Below are 18,963 nucleotides of genomic sequence, written 5' to 3'. Positions count from 1 at the left end.
CAATCAGCTCTGCTTTGGTGAGGAGAGAAATGGGAACCTTCAGGGATGGGAGACAGCAGGGGCACGTGGAAACTGGGAAAGTAAAGCACAACTTGTGCTTGTTTTTCACCTGCACTTTACAACAGGGGATGGGAAACAAGCAGGGCTGGTAGCAGCACTGTGTCCCAGGTGGGCAATGTGCCCTTCCCTAAGGGGAACAACCTGATGCAGAGATTAAGAAAGGCTCAAACTGATACAGAAAAATCTTGCTGGGGCTCTAAATAGAGCAGAATCTCTTCCCTTCTAATTACAGCCTATCCTGGAAGGCATTAATTGCTCCAGGTCACTCCTCTTGAAGTGTTTATTACACATCTTCCCCAGCAGGATTCTGGATGAGAGCAGGAACTGTGTGTTTTGCCCAGAGAATGGCTGCGTGCCTGGGCTATGTAGGAATAGAGTGGGTACCCGCCCCTGCTTGGTACAGTCAAAATGTTTCACAGTGTCCCAGAATTAAAAAGGCTAAGTCAGCAAATGAGCTTATATAAAGCTTGTCAGAGGCTCTGAAGTAAATTCACATATTCTGGAACAAGGGAGAGGTTAAATCCTTCCTTGTGCCTAAGGAAGGAGGGGCTGGACAGGGCAGGGAATTTTCCTCTTCTGGAGGGATGAGATGCCAAAAGGCTGTACAGCTTGACAGAAGATTGTGTTAAATTGCCACAGTGGTGTGCCACAAGCCTGCTGTGTCACCCAGCCTCTGTCCCAAGCAGCCAGCAATCAAGGTAGTGGGAACAGCCCATTTTTTCCTTCTGATCTGAGAATGGGCACAGATCACCTTTTGCTGCCCTGACAAGTGTCAGTGGGCAAAGAAAGAAGGGTTAAATCCTTTTCCTGGTACTAGTGACATCTTGCATTTTCTAACACTGCCAGAGCTTAACATCTGACTGTTTATTTGTTTTGCTTATTATTTACTTTCTTGCTCTGCTGAGCACAGGCAATAGATCACTTTCACCTTTGTAGGCGAACTCAGTTTTGCTGTATTTAGGAGAACAAAACACCTCACCAGCATATTTCCAGTTTCAACACGTTGCTGCTTTTTTCCAGTGGAGTTTCAAAATAAGTTAAATTTCTCTTGAGATTAGACTTTGTGGTTAGTTTCTTTTTAATTGACAAGTCTTAGGCACCAAATTCTTTCCCTTAGCTATCACCTCATTCCTCTACCTCGGTAGTATTTGTTTGCAGGCATCTTGGAACAAAATGTGACCCTTACACTGAAATGGGAAAGCTGGCTGAATTTCCTGAAGGCAAAAGCTGTTACAGTAACTCACAGGGGGAGACAGCAGAAGGATTTTCAGTTTTGCCAACCTAAAATACACACTTGCTTTCTGATTCTGCCTAACAGACGTAACTGTGAAATTGAACAATTTTGGGGAAGAACAGAAAAGCACAGATAATGGTAATACCAAGAAAAATTTCTGAATAGCTTTGAAGCAGCTATAAAAAAAAAGCATTTAGTGCAACTGTAAAGCCTCTTTTACCAGTGCTCTGAACATCGTATGAGAATATATACCAGGTAGGGAGGCTGGAGGGAGATCAAATGAGAAATGACAAGCCTTTGACTATAAAGCTGTCAATGCCTCAGAAGAGAGCCAAGCCAGCTGCACCTATTCCAGGGAGTGTGAAATGGAGATGCAGGGGCTGTGCTGGGTTAAAGTTGGTGCTGCTTTTTAAAGAGAGCTGGTGTTGCCCATCTCTGCTGGCTGTTTTCTGCTCTGCTGGCAGCACTGACCTGGCTGATCGATGTTGCCACTAATTTTATTTAATTTTCTTGCCTAAGATGTATCTTCTCCTTTCATACTCCCCTTTTGTTGCTCAGTCTGAGATTGATGTATAACGTCAAAATAAATCCAGGGAGCGCCATGAGCTTCTGAGATTTGGGAGCTGGATGTGGCAGGGTCAGGAGATCTGAAAGGCTTTTAGTTACCCACTTGTAGTAAGCCACCTGCATGCGAAGACAGCCAAATTACCAGCAACAAAGTGAAAAATGACAAGAGCATTCATTAAATGCCATGCCTGGGCTAGAATCTGAGTGCACTGAAGTGTTTTTATCTCATCTAATGGGTAAGCGACAGCTCGGTAGTTCCTGCTGCATTTCCTGCTTGGTGGGGGCTGGGGGCTGCATTGATTCTGGGATAAAAAGGACTTTCAGAGCCCTGGATGGATGTGGTCTAAAAGAAGCCAAAAGCCAGTACTTTGGTCCGAGCCTGTCAGCTTTGCCTTGCCATGCTGGGGAAGGGGTGCAGCCCAGTCTGTTACCTGCCCTGGTCATACTGGGGGAAGCTGCAGCATCCGAGCAGATGATGGAAGGAAACAGCTGGCAAAAAGAAGCTGGCAATGGCACAAAGGGGTGACGTGTGCCAGTGCCAGTTCTGGTAGGAGCTGTAAAGGTCGGTATTGACAATACCGAGTACCCTCAGGTGGCTGTTTGATTCATTACAGAGTTCAGCAGGCTATGGCACGTTGACACCTTTCTCTAGTTGTTGAAAAAGAGCAAGTTCATGCCAGAAAAAAATACCATCAATTTTTCCTTCAGGAGATTCACTCTTCAAACAACAACAAAAAAAGATCAATTTATTACAGGGAGATAAAGACTCTGGAGTGTTTTTAATGAACATTTATTTGAGGAATAAGAATGTTTGAATTTAAAATCCTGGTCACCTTCAGACCTATGCCCTGCTGTCTCAGCGACATGCTGTACAGGAGAGGCAGAGCACTGGGCACACGGTACAAAGCACTGCAAGCACAAAGACATTTGGTGAGGCCATGACAGTACAGCTGTTTCCTCACTCAGAATTTGCAATGTTGGATTTTAGCGTCCCCTGCCCTTCTGAATGTGTGATGAGAAAATTGTTTTGAAACCAAAGAGAAAGGTTCCCAGCCACTGCTGAGGAAAACTTGAAAATACGAGCTGAGTGCCTAGTGAGAAGGGACCAATATGCTTTCAGGACCTTTGTTTTGGAGTCATATCATGTTTGCGGTCTTGTGATGCTTGACCAGGTCTCAAATATTTGTCTGGGGATGAACCAAGAATTGCACAGCTTTTCTGAGGGGCCACATGCTGTAGGCCTGCAGGAGGGGGAGTGGGAGTGGGATGGCTGCAGCCCATCCAGCTGGCAAGAGGGGTTGAAGTACAGGGAGCTGGCATGTGCTCCCTCCCAACTGCTGTGATATTACAGGACCTGTTGAGCCTTATTTCTTGGGCACCTGTCTGACAAAGCCCTTGCTTGAGTCATTTACTGTAATGTTGTGCCCTGAGGCCACTAAAGATGTGTTTAATTTGAAATTTAGTGTAATTGGAGCAGTTGGCCTTGTTGCTGTAATAATGATTTTCAGCAGGATATTCAGCATGTTCCTTTGCTGTGCTGTCCACCAGAACTGCTCCAAGAGCTACAAACCCAAGAACTGCTGCAATACAGATGTATTTTTTTTTAATAGACACACCAGTTTGCACAGAAGGGCATGAAGAAGGGACATCAGCTGAATTAGTATCAATGTGACAGCCTCAGATGAGGTGGTGACACACCATGGAATGGTTTTCCCAGCAGATGTCGAAGCAGCTGTCCCTGCTAGGGCAGAGGCTCCAACACGGACCCAGCTTCAGAAAGCAGATGCAACACCCCAAGCTTCAGGAGTGATAAAGGAACCAACAAGAAGAGATGCTCTGCTGGACCTCGTACTAAGCAGCAATGAGAGGCTCGTTGGGGTTGTGAAGGTCAAAGGCAGCTTTGGCTGCAGTGACTATGAGATGGTGGAGTTTAGGATTCCAACACAAAACTGGGAAGAGCTGCATATCTTTATCTGGCTGATAAACCAGAAATACAAGCTTCCATCCAGAGGGACCAAGACAGGCTGGAGAAATGGGCTGACAGGAACCTCCTTTCAAAGGGCTGCACCTGGGGAGGAACAATCTCATGCACCAGTATATGCTGGGGCCCCCAGCTGGGAACCAGTTTGGCAGGAAACAACCTGGACGTCATGGAAATACCAAATAAAATGTGAACCAGCGATGTGCCTTGCCACAAAGGTACTGATGGTACCCAGTGACAGGGTCAAAGGCAATGGGCACAAACCGAAACACTGGAGGTTCCTTCTGAACACCAGGAAACACATTTTTACTGTGAGGGTGACTGAGCAGTGGCACAGGTTGCCCAGAGGTGTGAGGTCTCCAATCTCGGGGATACGCAAAAGACATCCCGTCATGGTCCTAGGAAACTGGCTGTAGGTGTCCCACCTGAGCAGGGGCTTGGACCAGATGGCCTCCAGACGTGGGGAAATTAATTTGCCCAGCGGGAGAAGTTTTTCCAGCTGATGAAGTGAGGTGGGAGCTGAGGAGCGAGGGAGAAGCGGTGGCCCCGTGAGCCGTGGGCAGCTAAAGAGAGGTCAGCAGGCGGATGCGGAGGGTCTCTGGTTTGGGGGCCGTCGCTGCCGGCCCCGGTGTTGCGGCTGACAGGGAGCTGCCCTCCCGGGGGCTCTGCCCTTGCCTCCGGCGCATCCCCGCTGCCCGCGGCCGGGACTGATCACCCGCGCCCGGCGCAAGCAGCCACGCCGCCGGCACTCGTTGTGGGCACCGGGGGCGGCGTGCGGGGCCCTGCGGGCCGGGGGGCTCCGGCCCGGGGGGCGGCGGCTCCGCAGCCAGAAATTAGGAGCAAACGCAGGGCTGCGCTCCGCCCCTGCCCCGCCGCTCCGTCCGCGCAGCCGGCGGGCAGTGCGGACCCCCCCGCCCGTTCCCCGCCCCCGGAGCGGCGGCAGCGGCGGCGGGAGGAGGCGGCGCCGGGCGGCGGGATGCGGTGCGGGGCCGGGCGGCGGGCGGGCGCGGCGGCGAGGGGCAGAGCCCGGCGGGCGGCGGGGCGGCCCCGCTCCCCGTGAAGAGGCGGCGCGGCAGGGCAGCGGCCGCCGCCATGCAGCCCTTGCACCGGGCCCCGGCGTTGCTGCTGCTTCTGGCCGCCGGTGAGTGAGGCTGCCGAGGCGGGGGTCGCCGCCATCCCTACGGGCCGGGGTGGGACCCCCGCGGCGGGCTGGGCGGCGGGTGGGTGTCGATCCCCTCCGCGGGCACCGGGACCCCCGGCGGGAGCCGGGTCTGCTCACCCCCCGCCCCGGGGAACAGCGGTCCACCATGGGTCCGGGGCACCGGGACTTGTGCAGCAGGCAGGTCTCCATCACCCCACTGTTCCCCGCAGGCACCACAGAGCCCGGGGACCGCGACTTGAGCCGGCTCCCAGTCTCCGACCCCGGAACTCTCCCTGTGTGCCGGGCACTGCCCCCCACCCGGGCATCAGAGCCCCCTGGGGCAGCCGGTGTGTGCCGCGGGACCCCCGGGCGTTGACAGGGCCCCCCGCGTTCCCGGCATGGCGGGCTGCGTGCACGTGGGTTACACCCCGCGGGGACGGGAGCTCCCCCGGCTCTCCTGCCCCGGAGATGGGGCACCGGCGCGGGACCCCCGGGGACCCCGCACGCCGTGGGGCACCGGCAGCGGGGGGTGGGTGGTCATGGCCCGGCCCGGCCCGGCCCAGCCGGGGTAGCCTCGGCTGCGGCAGCGCTGCCCCAGACCGCCCGGCCGGGTATCGATGGCTTCGTCTGGCGTCGTGGTGATTTTGCGAACTACCGCGAAACTGATACAAAGAACGGAACAACCACAAATTGCTCCGCGTTTCTCCAAGAGCCTCCTCTTGAAATTTGGAGGAGAGGTAGGGTGCCAGGGAAAGGCAATTAAGTGCAGGAATAATTATATTTGGAATAGTTATGAAGGCTCTGCTTCTATTTTTAAATAGTCTGGGGAAATTTCCCAACAAAGGGATCCCCCAAAGACCCGTGAGGCTGAGATTGTCCTCTTCCTCCCTAATCCATCCCTTTGTACGGAAATCTGGTTATTGTGGAACAGGAGTTCTGAACGGGGACATGTGAAGTGTGGGGGAGTCTTTGTCTTGAGTCATTCTGGCAGGGAGGGAAGGGCTGACTTACCAACCAGTCACTGTCTTCCAGCACGACCGAGCTGTGATACAGTGACATCCAGTCCCCTGGCACATCTCTCCTATTACCCCAATCTCCTGAAAACGTTCATGGGGAAATGTGTCATCTGTGGAGACACTCTGTCCATGGGCTGTGAGTCTCTGTCATCTGGGGCTCCCTAAAGAGAAGACATAAAGCCTTTTAGGTTTGCAAACAATAGTGAGCTTAAAGAGCAAAATGAATCTGAAAACCTGTTGGGGTTTTGTGCCAATACTCTGTGGCACAGAAGCAGTAAGTCTTTCCAGAGCTGAGCAGGGAGCCAGTTCTGTGGCTTCCTCCAGGCAGGTTGTCCACATTAAGGGAAAACCTTGGGCACAGCTGGCAAAGGTTCTTCAGCCGCATCTCAGCAGGAAACCCCTGTCCCCAAATTCAGCCAAACCTCTGCCTCCTCCAGAGAAGAGTGTAAGATGTGAGGGGGGGAGCTAACACATTCCCACCCTGCCAATCTGCCAGCAAGGGTTGGCCCCATCCCCATAGCTTGAAAGCTACATTTGCTCTGCACAGGAAGATGGACCTCATGGTGGTTTTAAAATGTGGCAGCCAAAAGGACCACCGCTGGTACTGCTGTGCTGAGGGGAGGATATGCTTCCTATTCTGATGAGGCTGCTAGAAACTTTCTAGTACTGTTGTCCAGCTGGTGGTGATACGGAGGATTTGGGTCCTTGGCTTTCCCTGTGATCCTCTCTGCTGCCCTAGTAGGGAGAGGCATAGGGGTGGGAGGTGAGGAGCAGCTCCAAGGGACAGCTCAGTTCCTAGCCCAGTGAAATTTGTAATCCTGGTGGGCTGTGGCAGCACTGTGGGGCTGGACTCAGCTGGCCAGGCGTCCCCAGCCAACTGGGCTCCTGCCTGGATGGGAGGACAGAAGTGGAGATGCAGACTGCTGGGAATTTGTACATCAGGCTCTGTTCGGTTCACCGAGCTTTGCTCGGTGGTTCAGGATCAGTTCCAGTCTGAAATAATTCAGTGCACTCTGGTCTCACTTCTCCAGTCCCACAGGACAGCAATAGTTAATATCTGAGAAAGAACTGGATTGACTGTGTGTGGTTCCCCACATGTTTCCCTGGACTGGGAGCCTCCACAGACCTGCAGGATGTGCTGAAATGGGGCATGTGCCTCATCAAGGTCCCATCAGACCACCAGGCAGCACAAATCTGTTGGCAGAGTGTGGAAACATCTCTCCAGGCTCTAGGGTATCTGAGCCCCTTTGGTCTTGCAAGTAGAAAAATGCTGCAGGGAGGGAAGGAGGGAATTGGTCTCCTTCCTCTTTTTGTCTCCCCAGGTGCTTGTCTGCATGTGGGCTATTTAAGGTTTTTTTTCTCTTTCTGCCTGCTTAGAAGATGTCTTGTTAGCATTGTGTGAACAAGCCAGAGATGAGTGAGTATAGATCAGGATGAATGAAAATTCCCTGTTGTCTGTTTTTTCTTGGCGGCCTCGCTGCCATAAGGAAATGTTCATTTAATTGTAGGCATCAGGGGTAGAAATAACTACATTAAGCCCTCAAGGGGAAGCTGCTGGCGATGAGCTGGAGATCAGAGTGCACAGAAGTTTTCCCACTCACTCTGCATGGAAGAAGCTCCGGCATTTTATGGGTACGTGGGTGAGCAGCAGAAGCACTGACAGCCCCGCTGCAGGGCCGGGGCAGAGGGGCTGGAAGAAGGTGCATCATGGCTTGCAGCTGGTGCTTGGGTGAACTGACTCCTCGTTCTTGCTGGCTGTTTGTCGAAACCAGGGCACTACTGAAACACGTAATCCCAAAAGAATGGAGAGAGGCTATTTGTCAGCCACACGAGCGCAGCCTGCACCGAGGCCAAGCAAACACGTGTATTGGTTTGTTCAGAGGGCCAGGGATGCTGGCAAGGAAGGTACACCCTGCTGGGGCTCAGATCAGCCCCCCCACTGTCCCAGTGCCTGGTGAAGCCCTGTTGTGGTTACCAGGCTTTGGATGTACATTCTTGGTTGGGATTAATTTGTTAGTGTTGGGAAACCACCTTTGCAGCCCTCCCTCTATATGCCAACTGCAACCATGGCTCTTCTTGTCCTGCCTGGTGTTGTGAAGGTAGTCAGAACCCATATATGTGCCGTGGGACCACTAAACCTTTGCATGAGCTTTTTTTACCTAGGATGCATGAGGCTGTTTGGAGAGTGGAGCATCTTGGAGGTGCGGTGTGTGGCAGGATGGTTGTCATTGCTCTGCTGCAGGGGCTGGAGTAGAGTGTAACCATTTTGTGCTCAGTGTTGTGCCAGGAGTTTTAAAGACCTTTTGAGGTGTAAAGGTTTCAGTTACATTTTGATAGGCAACCGTGTCTCAAGGGAAGTCACTCAGGCACCTGAGGTAGTGCTTGCTCTGCCCGGGCAGGAAGCCCTTGCAGAAGAAGCAGCCACAAGCCTTTATTTAGTGTGGTGGAAATCAGGCTGAGCACTGTGGGGTACGGAGGGAGTCCAGGCTGGGGCAGAGGGAGAAGAGGAAGCACAGGCCTGGTGAGACAGATGAAATGCTTTGGGCCTATGAGAGGGCAAAGAAGTCTGTGGGCTGTGGTTTTTCTCTTAGATCAGTGGCTTTCATCCTGTGGTCTGTTAACCCCTGGGGGCCCATGAGCTGTTTGAAGAGGCCTATAAAAGGTGACTGAAGAAAGAAAATTCACTTCTGCTGTGTAGAACTGTCTACCCAATGCTGTTTCCCATGGAGCTGCGTCTCCCCTGGCCCCGAGCTGGGAGCTGCCATTGTCGATAGCGAGAATCGTGGAGGAGAGCAGACGTTGCAGCAGCAGAGGAGGGAGGTGTGAAGGCTACGAGACAATCTGGGGAGGGAGTGAAGGCAAACAGTCTGGGGAGACTGAAACCAAGTGAGATTGTGAGTCCTGCCATGAATGGTTGGGCGGAGGGGGGAGGACAGGCAGGCTTGTTGAAGGGTCTGTGACCTGCTTGGATGGAGTCTCCTGTGTGCAAATGGAGGGAGGTGTTTAGAGCAGTCCTGATGTTACAGATCCTCAGGACAGCAGACCTGACTCATTTTGGCGCTGGGGATGAGGATGCCCAGCACTCCTGGACATCAGGCCCCAGTGCTGCCTAAGGGCACGTCTGCAATTACCTGCAAAAGCAGGTGCATCCCCTGGCAGTGCCTTGCTGTTTCCCATGGATATACCTGGGCCTGCGTGCTGGGGATGTTCTCTGCTGAAATGCCAAGGGAGCAGATGTTGGCCGTTCTTTGCGAGGTAGTGCCCACTCAGTACGTGCAGGCACGCACTCCCTGCAGCTGGGTGTTGGAGCTCTCATTATGCTTGCTGTAAGGAGCTGTAAAAGCTTAAAGATGCTGGCACAACATCCCTCTAAAGAGCTGTCCCATTGCAAGGGCTTCTTCCCTTGTGTCTTGACCCTCGTGTTGGTGTAGGTTGGTACGTATGTGCTCCCTGCAGACCCAGTGCTTTTTCTATTGCTTTCTAAAATGTACTGGAGCCGCAGGAAGGGGGATGGTTTTAGAGGGACGCTCAGTAAGGGACCTGGTTGCTGGCAGTACCAGAGGAGGATGGCAGTCTGATCTTGTTTTCTGAAGCCCTAATTGGAAATGATCTCGGAGATTAGGGCCATGGCTGGGTGTGTAAGTAGTCTAGGGGAGAGCAGCCTTAAGGCTGTGTGGAGCTGGAATGGGAGAGGTCTCTTAGGTGGAGTGTCTCAGAATAGGTATGATCTGTAACTCTGAATGAGCACCAAAAGAACTTGGTTTGATACACAGTCATCCCATATGCTTCCCTGTGCAAGCTGCTGAGGGTTTGGAGTGCACAGGCTCCAGGTGACTGTGTGGGAATCAGCTTGGACATCCCTCAGTCAAACAACATTTCTTTCTCTTCCTCCACTGGCCATGGTTGGGATCCTTTTTTGTTATTTAAATTACCCTACATTTTGCTATGTTCTGGAAGTGGTTTGTGCCGTTGGCCGTTCTGCCCTGGGGCCTCTCTCCTCTCTGCCCTTGGGCCTTGCTCCCCGGCCTTTCCAGGCACGGTGGTCTGGGGGAGGGAATATCCCTGGCAGATGCTTCCCTCATCTGGTCATTGTGTTTCTGTCCTAACTGATTATCAGTAAATGACCCATTCCTGACCCAGCTCTCCTAGGAAATAACATTGTTGGGTAGCTCCTGGGTGTGGGGTGGGCTTGAAAGGAAGGTCAACGGTAGCAGGGCCAGATGGACATTCTTGTGGCTGCTGTGTTGGCAATACCAAGATGCTCTGACCTCCCTCCGTGGTACCCATTGTACAAGTGTGCTTGGATGGGGAGTGCAGGCTCTGCTAGTTGGTGGTGACAGACAGGTACATCAGGGTGTGCTCCAGGCAAATGTTCTTCCTCTCAGCAGGCTGATCCTGCCTCATGTTCTTCCTCTCAGCAGGCTGATCCTGCCTCCGTGGCACTGTGGTGTAGCCACAACACTCAGGAAGGAGAGGTAAAACCAACCTTCTGTTGGGTAAACTGAAGAGCACTCCAGCCCCTCTATAGATCAAGTCAATGTGATGACATCTTAAGGGATGATTGCATGTTTCCTTGGAGAGAAATTGAGGTTTGCTTGTTATTAATTAAAAAGCAAAAAAATTTTAAAGGCTGACAGTCACAGCCAGATTCCATTTCATCTCCCCAAATCTCTCTTCTCATTTCAGCTGGACACAGAAATTACTTATTTCGTCTTTCACTTCCAGTCCTGTTCAATAGGCCACTTGGGAGCTTTTAAATAGCTGCCCTGTCCCACGGAGAGGTGACTTGCTTTGTGGCAAAGGCATGAAGTGATTCTTGGTCAGCTAACGTGGAAAATACTATGGGGTTCTTTTAGAATTATTTAGAATTGTGAAAATGCTCTAATTCACAGCACTTTGTGAGAAAGATGGCAGATATTCTTTCTTCAGATTTTTTTTTCCCCACTGTTGAGTGGAACTCCCCCATCTCCTTGTCTGGGGCTGTTATGCTGAATCCTCTGCTGAGCTGAACAGAACAAGCTTTGCCACTTTGACTTAGAACTGTTTTCTGAGGGGTCAGTAAAGGCAGCACTAGCAAACTCGTTTCATCTGTATCCTCCTGGCTGGCTTTTTTTCAGTGGCCTCAGAAAGGTAACACTGCATCATTATTCTCTGCTGTAGGAATCGCCCCATTTTGCTCCTTATAGAGGTGAAACATCTTTTGCATTGTCTCCACACGTCAGCTCTGTGGGTGCTGGCAGCAGGACAGCACCCAGCCAGCGCGGGCACTCCCATCCTGGTTTTGGTGCTCTCCGCCTTTGTTCCCTCTCCCCCTCCACCTACCTCTCCCACTTTCTCTCCTTTCTTGCCGCTCCTCTGTCTGCTCTGGGAGGGTTTTTCCTCCCGTGCTCACAGCCCTGCTGTTTCCCCGAAGGCTGGCTGCCCTCTTTAGCATGCAGAGCCTCATCTCCTCCAGGTTACGCAGAGGTGCCGCAAAAATAGAAATGAGAGACAAACGCCCCATTGAAGCAGCTGGTGAGCCCTGGCTCCGTTCCCTGCTCCCTCCCATCTACAGTTGCAGGGCTTTATTCATTTGTTTCTTTATTCCTATCACTTGATCTGCCTTTTAGAATACAAAATCGGGAGACTGATGGCTGATAGAAGTTGTTTAATCCCTGTTTCCCATCCCAGGAGGAAAATGGCCTGCAACTGTGGTCTTGGGCATTAGATTTCCTCTCTCAGCTGTGCTCCCCTGCCTCCCAGCTCAGCTCATGCTTTGATTCTTTCTTTGCCTTGGAGTTGACAGCTGCATGGAGCTCCTTTATGAGAGGCTTGAAAGAGAGGGGGAGGATGGCAAGTCTTGGGGCTGCTTTTTGGCACCCCAAGCCTTTGAGTTTTTGCTGCTGGTGCAGAAGGTATGAATGAAGTGGTGTCAGGATGGTGTCTGGAGAGGTACTGGTGTGGTGGTGCTGTTAGCTCTGGGGTATTTGGGCTGTGCTGGAACAGAGGGTTCCCCCAGACCAGTCTCTGCATCCTGTGCCTGTAGATCAGGCCCCAAGGTGTTACTCACATCTGCCCCAGGAGACACCTGTCTTGATCAGGCTGTGCATGACTCATTCTTAGGGATGAGGTGGTGTAGTTTTATCATGGGCTGAGGACAGCGCAGCATCCTGGTAAACCAGATAATGCAGCTTAAGGGGTTTTAACTGGGTAAACACTTCAGAGTTAAAGGAGGGTAAACAAACTCCCAGCATCCGAGCTTCCCACATGGATGGAAATAGCTCTCTGGATTACCAGGTTCACCTGCCATGAGATGTCTGTTGTAGAAGTGGTGGGATGGGCTGTGGCTGAGCTCTGGAGTCAGCCCAAACAGGGTGCAGCTGATGGAAACAGAGGTTTGAGGCAGTGTAGATGCTGGCGCAGAAGTACATTTTGAGGCTTTGCCCTGCTGCTGGGGAGACCCAGGATGTGTTTTGTAGTGTGCCACATCAGCCATTTCTCTGCTAATGGGAGTCAGGGGAAACTGAGGCATTGGGGTGGATAAGGAGCTTGCTCAGGATCCAGGCAGTCAGTTGCAGTCACATATAAACCAAATATTCCATGTGGCCTTGGACCTGCCATGGTCTCTCCCTATTCTTCTGCTCTCCTTTGCTGGATAACTTGGAGAATATATTTCTTTTCTCCTTGTTGCTGCTCTCTGTCATGTTTGCTTAAGCTGTAAGCTCCTCAAGATGAGTGCTCTCTCTGGTGGGCTGCTCAGTGATGCAGGTGTTGTCTGTCAGCTGGGGAAGCTTGCATTCAAACGTGCTGAGCACCCCTGGGTCAGCACGGGGCTGGCTTGGCCAGGTCTTCCCAGGTCCGTGCTCATGCACAAGGGATGTGTGAGTTCTCGATTCCAGCTGTGGACTTCACTGTTTGTCCATGGCCTGAGAACTAGCACATCTCTAGAGATGCCCTGAGGTGCTTGGTTGGCTCTGTGATGCTGTAGCAGCTTCCTTCCTTTTTGATAATCTGCCTCTTTTGCCATTCCCTTTTTGTTGCAGCTCAGGCCTCAGCTGATCTTGCCTTGGATCAATAGGGCAAAAATAAACAAGATTGAGAAGTGCTGAAGCCTGGCCCAAGTGTGTATGGGAAAGGGTAACCAATATTGGATTTTGCTGAGTTCAGAGAATAGTGGAGGAAGGTGGAGAGAGTCAGAGCAGGCAGAAGACTTAAGAAATGCATTTCTGGCTTCTAGCATCTCCAGGACAGGTTTGGTAATCAGTCTGTCAGGTGAGCAGTGACTCCCAACCTTCCTGTGCCAACAAGCCAATGTTGTCAATGAATGCACCAGGGCCAACCCATCTGCCACTGCCCCATAGCTCATCTTAGCACATGCCCTGGTTTGGATTTGTGCTTCTGGGATGTGGAGTTGTAGGGCACAGTGGTGGGAAGCAACATTGGGAGGTTGCCTCTTCTGTGCCCTTGCCCGAAGGCAGTTCAGCTCTGCTTAAATCATTTCAGGCCATGTGTATCCAGATCTGTGTGCAGCACCCAGGTGATGTCTCAGCAGTGCTTTGGAAAATCTCTGTTTCTAATGCTTCACGGCTCTGCAAGGATTTTCACATCTGCATTCCAGTGGTATCTCAGAGCTGTTTCTTTCCTCTTAAGACATTTCTAATGGATGTTTTCCTATCTTGTATCAGAAATGTTTTGTGCTAGTTCTCAAGGGGGCAACTTACCACTTTATGCTATTTCTTTTCATAATATTTCTGTTATTCCCATTCTCAAGATTACCTAGCTGTACCTACAGTTTTTCTGTGTAGTGAGGATGTCTCCTCGCTTTGTGTCCTTGGCTAATTTCATTATCATGTTCCTACTTTTTGTTCCAAGGTCATTTATGAAAATGTGATAGAACAGCAGATCCAAGGACAAACCTTGAGGAACTCCACTAGTAGCCTCCCTCCAGCACAAGCCTCTGTCATTTTTTGTGTAGCCAATGCCTTACACTTCTCCTGCTAATAGGTGTCTTTTCTTGTGTCTCTTGTAATTCTGCATGAGGCACTGTATCAGATATTTGACTGAAGTCCAGATGGATTAGAGCTGCTGCATTTCTGTTGTCTAGAAAATCAGTTATCAAAGAAAAATACCAAATTAGTCTTCATTTCAGCTTATTCAATTAGTTCAGTTCAGTGACTAGTTCATTAACAATTGAGAAACTGAGTCTGAGCTGAGAAAGCAAGAAAATTTGTCCTTTTTTTCTTCTAATTATGAATAAAAATCAGCTGTGAGAGGATGAGATCTTCTAGTTTTGATGTGCTGAATAATAGAGGGCTGCAAAGCAAATGGTTCAGTTCACCCAAATTAGTTACTTTGCTTGCTTAACAAAACTGTTTTAAATGTAAAACAGCTTTTGGTAATTTTATTTTTTCCGTATGCCTCCATATTTATAATGGTATTTATCGGCTGAATAAAGCCAAGTTCCAGGTGCTGTTTTCTTGCATTTTGATTGAAGTTCAATATGCATGTGAATGTACCTTGACACAAATCACAATTAAAGTCTCATCTAGGAATCAAGAAGTGTCAGTCAATCCTTCTAATAGTTAAAATGGAAATAATAAGAGTATAATGTTGAAAGAAAAGTGCAAAATGCAGCTTGCTTCCCTGCTTAGTGTTGGGTAGATGTTTGCTGTTGTCACAATATAATTCTTGCCTGTAACAGTCAGCCCTTCCTTATGAAGACCAACAATGTGAGTGCGTTGAAGTTCAAACAAAAAAAATAGATTTTTACCCTACAGATTTAAAACACGATCAATACTGGTTGTAAATAATATTGGTTTGAATCAGTCCAGCTGAATATAATATAGCTGCAGATCAGGACAGTCTGATACAAACTGTCACTGTTTTTATAAGGCCAGAGTTTCATGGCTGAAGTATAAGACATTCCACCTCCCCTCCAGGGTGGGTGATTAACAAGGCACCCCATCCTTTAAAGAGGCAAAAACACCTCAGAGAGGGTGAATCATCACCCCAGAAAGAGAGGTCCCCCAGGCTGGGTGATTGCTTGGTACAGACTCCTCCTGGATGTGAATGCTCCTCTGCATGCTTGTGGATGTTTCCCAGAATACTGTAATTTTTCTCATCAGCTGAGAGCACAGCCCATCTTCGGGGCAGGTTGGTTTGGCAGGAGCAGGCTTCAAGGGGAAGACAAGCCAGTGGGTGTCATTCCTCTCTCTGATGTGTGTTTACTGTCGTTATGCAGGGACCTTGTGCCTCTGCCTTGCCTCCTCAGAGGACCCAACTGCCGATGGCCTCACATCAACTTCCCTGCTGGAATTTGCTATGATGTCCCACTTGGAGGCCATGAATTCCCACGAGCAAACCAGCCGGAGGCTGCAGAGCCAGACCTTGCCCCTGGCTCTCTGCATGCTGCTCCAGGGTCGGGCTTTGCCAGCGAGGAGAATGAGGAGTCCAAGATCTTGCAGCCCCCACAGTACTTCTGGGAAGATGGGGGAGAGCTCAATGACTCCAGCCTGGACTTGGGACCAGCAACAGGTAAGATATTTTTACCCCATTCTTCCTCTTCAATCTGCAGGGACTCTGGGGAAGTGGAAGGATGCAGGGGTCTATCTTCCTGCTTTGACACAACTCACTAAGAGGGCCTGAGATTAAACGTCAGCTCTATTTTCTCACCTCAGTGCCTGATGTGTCCCCAGTGAATCGTGAGCAAGCACAGGCTTTAGAAACCAAGTTACAGTTGAGCTTTTATTCCTGAGCTACTATGAGCTGGGAAAAGCACTGCCTCCATCTAGTTTCCCATTGCCTCACGCCCTCTTTTCACCTTCCCCCTTTTATGCTCTCTTCTCTCTTGCTTTTTTTCTGTTGCTGTCTATTAAGCACAACTTTAGGGTCTCAAGAGTCCAACCGAGGTCAAGGCTATCTTAGGGTTTGGGTCAGAGCTGGGTTCCCTGGATCAAATTCTGGATTCCTCCCTCTGTGGCTTCAGTGGGGATTTGGTCCAAGAGAAGACCGCAGGTTTTGTCCCTTGGGCAGCTGTCCTGTTGCCTACCCTGTCCTGCTACTTCCTGAGAAGTCATGACCAAAATGGGTTTCATTGGCATTTGAGCTCGCTTTCCTCTGTGGAGTGTTTTTGTGAGAACACTGAGTCCCCTCAGTAGTCTCTCCCCAAGCCCCTCACTGGCTTTGAGATGCCTGCAGGGAGAGGGATGGGAGGAAGGAGGAGGTACATTGCAGGGTTTCCAGTAGCTTAGGAGATTATTTCACATGCTCCTGCTCTTAAGTGTCTTGTGGGGCATGTATTAAGTGTTACCCAAGGACCAGGCTTCAGCCTTATCCCTCCTCCCTTATCCAGTATCACTCTCAGCAGGTCTGACTGAGGTCTGCAGTTAGAAAGCACAAGTCTCGTTTTATCCCCGCTCCTGTTTCTGTGACCTTAAAAAACACCTGTGCTCACACAGGGCTGAGAGCTGCAGCAGAGCCATGGCTTGGGTTGCCCACTGAGGCACAGTGCATGCTCTGTGGGGCAAGGGCCATCCCAGCTTAGGTCTCCGAAGCCCTTTGCTCACTGTCGGTGCTGCTACACGTGTCTGGCCGTGCTCTCGCTGCCCTGGGGCGCTCGCAGGCCTGGCCGTGGGCAGCGGGGCAGCGATGCTGGGGCGGGCGGATGGTGCCGCATCCCTGGGCCGTGCTCTGGCTCAGCCGCTCTCAGCTCCGGCAGCGCTCAGCGGCGCTTTTCTTGGTGTGCCAGCAGGCACCTGCATGTCCTCACAGATCTGGACGTGACTTGGAGAACAGCGTGTGCTTGTGCATTGAGAGCGAGATGACTGGGTACCGAACCCAGCCTTGCCTCCTGCACGTGTCTCGCCCCATTTGTATGCAGAACACGCTGCTCTCTCCTTCCGTTCTCGCCTGCAGTACTTTCCTCCAGGAACAGATGTGCTCTTTCAGCTGTCCTTTATGCGTACCCTGCCCTATCCGCTGCCCAGCTAACCGCTGCTCTGCTTCCAAGTGCTGTTTCTTCCCCTGTCCATTGCTGTGTCCAGAGCTCATGTCTCAATGGCATTTCAGAACCTTGGTTAATAGAACAGTTTGAATTATTCAAGAGCTGGGAGTGCATTTCTACTTAAAATTTAATTAGAAACCTGCCGTGTGTCATTTTACAAAAAAGGATATCGTAATAGCATCCCTAAATTGGGCAGTCTTCTCCTGTCATGCAAAGCCTCTGTATGAGAGATGCACACAACCAATGGAACTTACATGCTGCATGTGTGACAGATGCCATGTGATACGTTGTGGAACTGTGTGATGACATCTGTTAGGTTATTTTCAATGTATAAACCCATTAAACAGTTTTAAACAGCTGCTGTTTAAGGAAAAAAGTTTATGGTGTAAGTTTTCCTTATGTGAGATTTCGTTCAGTGAAGTGTAGCCCAGCATAGTTGGTAGCTCTGTCCCAGGCACACACACTGGAAACGCTGCATCAGTCAAGGCACACAACAGGACTGTTGTACTCCTAGAGAGAGAAAATTACCTGCTGTGAAAGGAGATCTGTGCTGGCTTCTTACTGTGTTTGTATAAAAATACTGGGCCTGAACTGGTGGTGGTCTTGCAGATAGGCCAGATCTCCTGCTATTCAAAAGCTGTATTAGTCATTTCCATCTCTCCTTTTTTTATGTCCCTCTGAACTCTGTGTAGGGAGACTCCCCTGCCTTTGTGTGACTTCGAGGCTGCAAGAGCTAAAAAGCAATAACAATCTGCAGCTGCCTTTTTTTTTTTTTTTTTGCTAAGCACACAAAAAACATCCTTTAAAAATATTTCTAGAAAACATGTGGCATCTAGGGCCACCTGTTAGTCCATTAGAAAGTGAGAACAAACTCCCAGTGGCAGAGCACAGCTCAGCCTGGGGCTCTGGTTCTCCTGAATAATGTGCTTTTGCTGATTTATGCTATGGAACAGTGAATCTCTATTGACATCAGTGAGCACCAGCCTGCAGAAGGGCCCTGACATTTGTCTCATTCTGTCTGAGGGTGCACAGAAGTGTGCACTTGCATGTGTGTCACCCCATGCACAGCTGCTACCCGGCAGAGCCACATGTGGAAGAGGTGGATTAGGTCTGATGGGAATTTGGATGCCATATCCTTATGGAGAGAAGCAAGTGTGTGATTTGTACTTCAGCCAAAAGGCAAGTCAGTGGAGCTGTGAACCTGTTACTTCTGCATCCTTTCAGGCTTCCAGGGAACCCAGAAGCTTTTCAGGTTGTAGTTTGGGTTTGGCTGCTTTGCCTCACCTTTGGTAGCAAATTGGCCTGAGCCACAGATAACTCTGAAGAGAGAGTGGACCTGCAGGGTCTTGCATCTGGCCCTTTCTATCCTCCTTTCCTTTCATCCCATTTCTCCATCTTGTTTTGCCTGGAGGCTTCCAGTCCTCTGTGTTTCCTACTGCTACACAGATATCCTGGGCAACAGATAAAACATCTCATCCAGCTTTAGGGCTAGAAGATGGGAGTCAATAGGACTGTAGGTGTCTTTGAATCCCTTGCTTTTGGTGAAAGAGTTACATGGTGGTGTATCCACCCTGGAGTGCTCCCTGTTTGCAGCTCTTGGTGCTCTCCTTTGGCTCAGTCAGGATGCACTGCCCCACACCTTCCTCTCTTCCAGCGAAGGCTCGAGGCTGAGGCAGTCTAATCGTTAATTCCTGGGAAGTGTGGCTCCTGAAAATGGGCACAAGACTTGTGACTGTCTAGTGCATGAGGGCACTTAGTCCCTCTCCTCCCCTGCCCAACAGCTGAGTGCCCAAGGACTGGAGTGCATCATCCCATTTTCCAGGGTTACAGTGGGCTGGCATGAAGCTCACTTCATTACAGCCAGAGACTGCTCTTTTAGCTTCAAGGTACTTGAAGTCCAAGTACTGGGAGCTATCAAAACTAGTCTTATAGATTGGTGATTTCCTAGGACAGCATGTGGTGCTTTGTGGGAGGGGGGAGGAA

General features: G+C 50.5%; 1 protein-coding gene across 1 annotated transcript in view; it reads left to right on the top strand.

The window, feature by feature from the left end:
* The first annotated feature begins 4,867 nt into the window (after positions 1-4,867).
* Positions 4,868-18,963, top strand: part of PODXL2 (podocalyxin like 2) — a 32,383-nt gene continuing 18,287 nt past the window's right edge. Inside the window, 3 exon segments of the mRNA XM_039559109.1 lie at positions 4,868-4,983; positions 15,220-15,384; positions 15,387-15,512. Of these exon segments, the coding sequence (XP_039415043.1) occupies positions 4,935-4,983; positions 15,220-15,384; positions 15,387-15,512 (340 nt within the window). The 5' untranslated portion in view covers positions 4,868-4,934.

Source organism: Corvus cornix, chromosome 12 (genome assembly GCF_000738735.6).
Source record: "Corvus cornix cornix isolate S_Up_H32 chromosome 12, ASM73873v5, whole genome shotgun sequence".
Taxonomy (NCBI): Eukaryota; Metazoa; Chordata; class Aves; order Passeriformes; family Corvidae; genus Corvus; species Corvus cornix.
The sequence above is the reverse complement of the archived record's forward strand: the minus strand, read 5'-3'. Positions and strand labels throughout refer to the sequence as shown.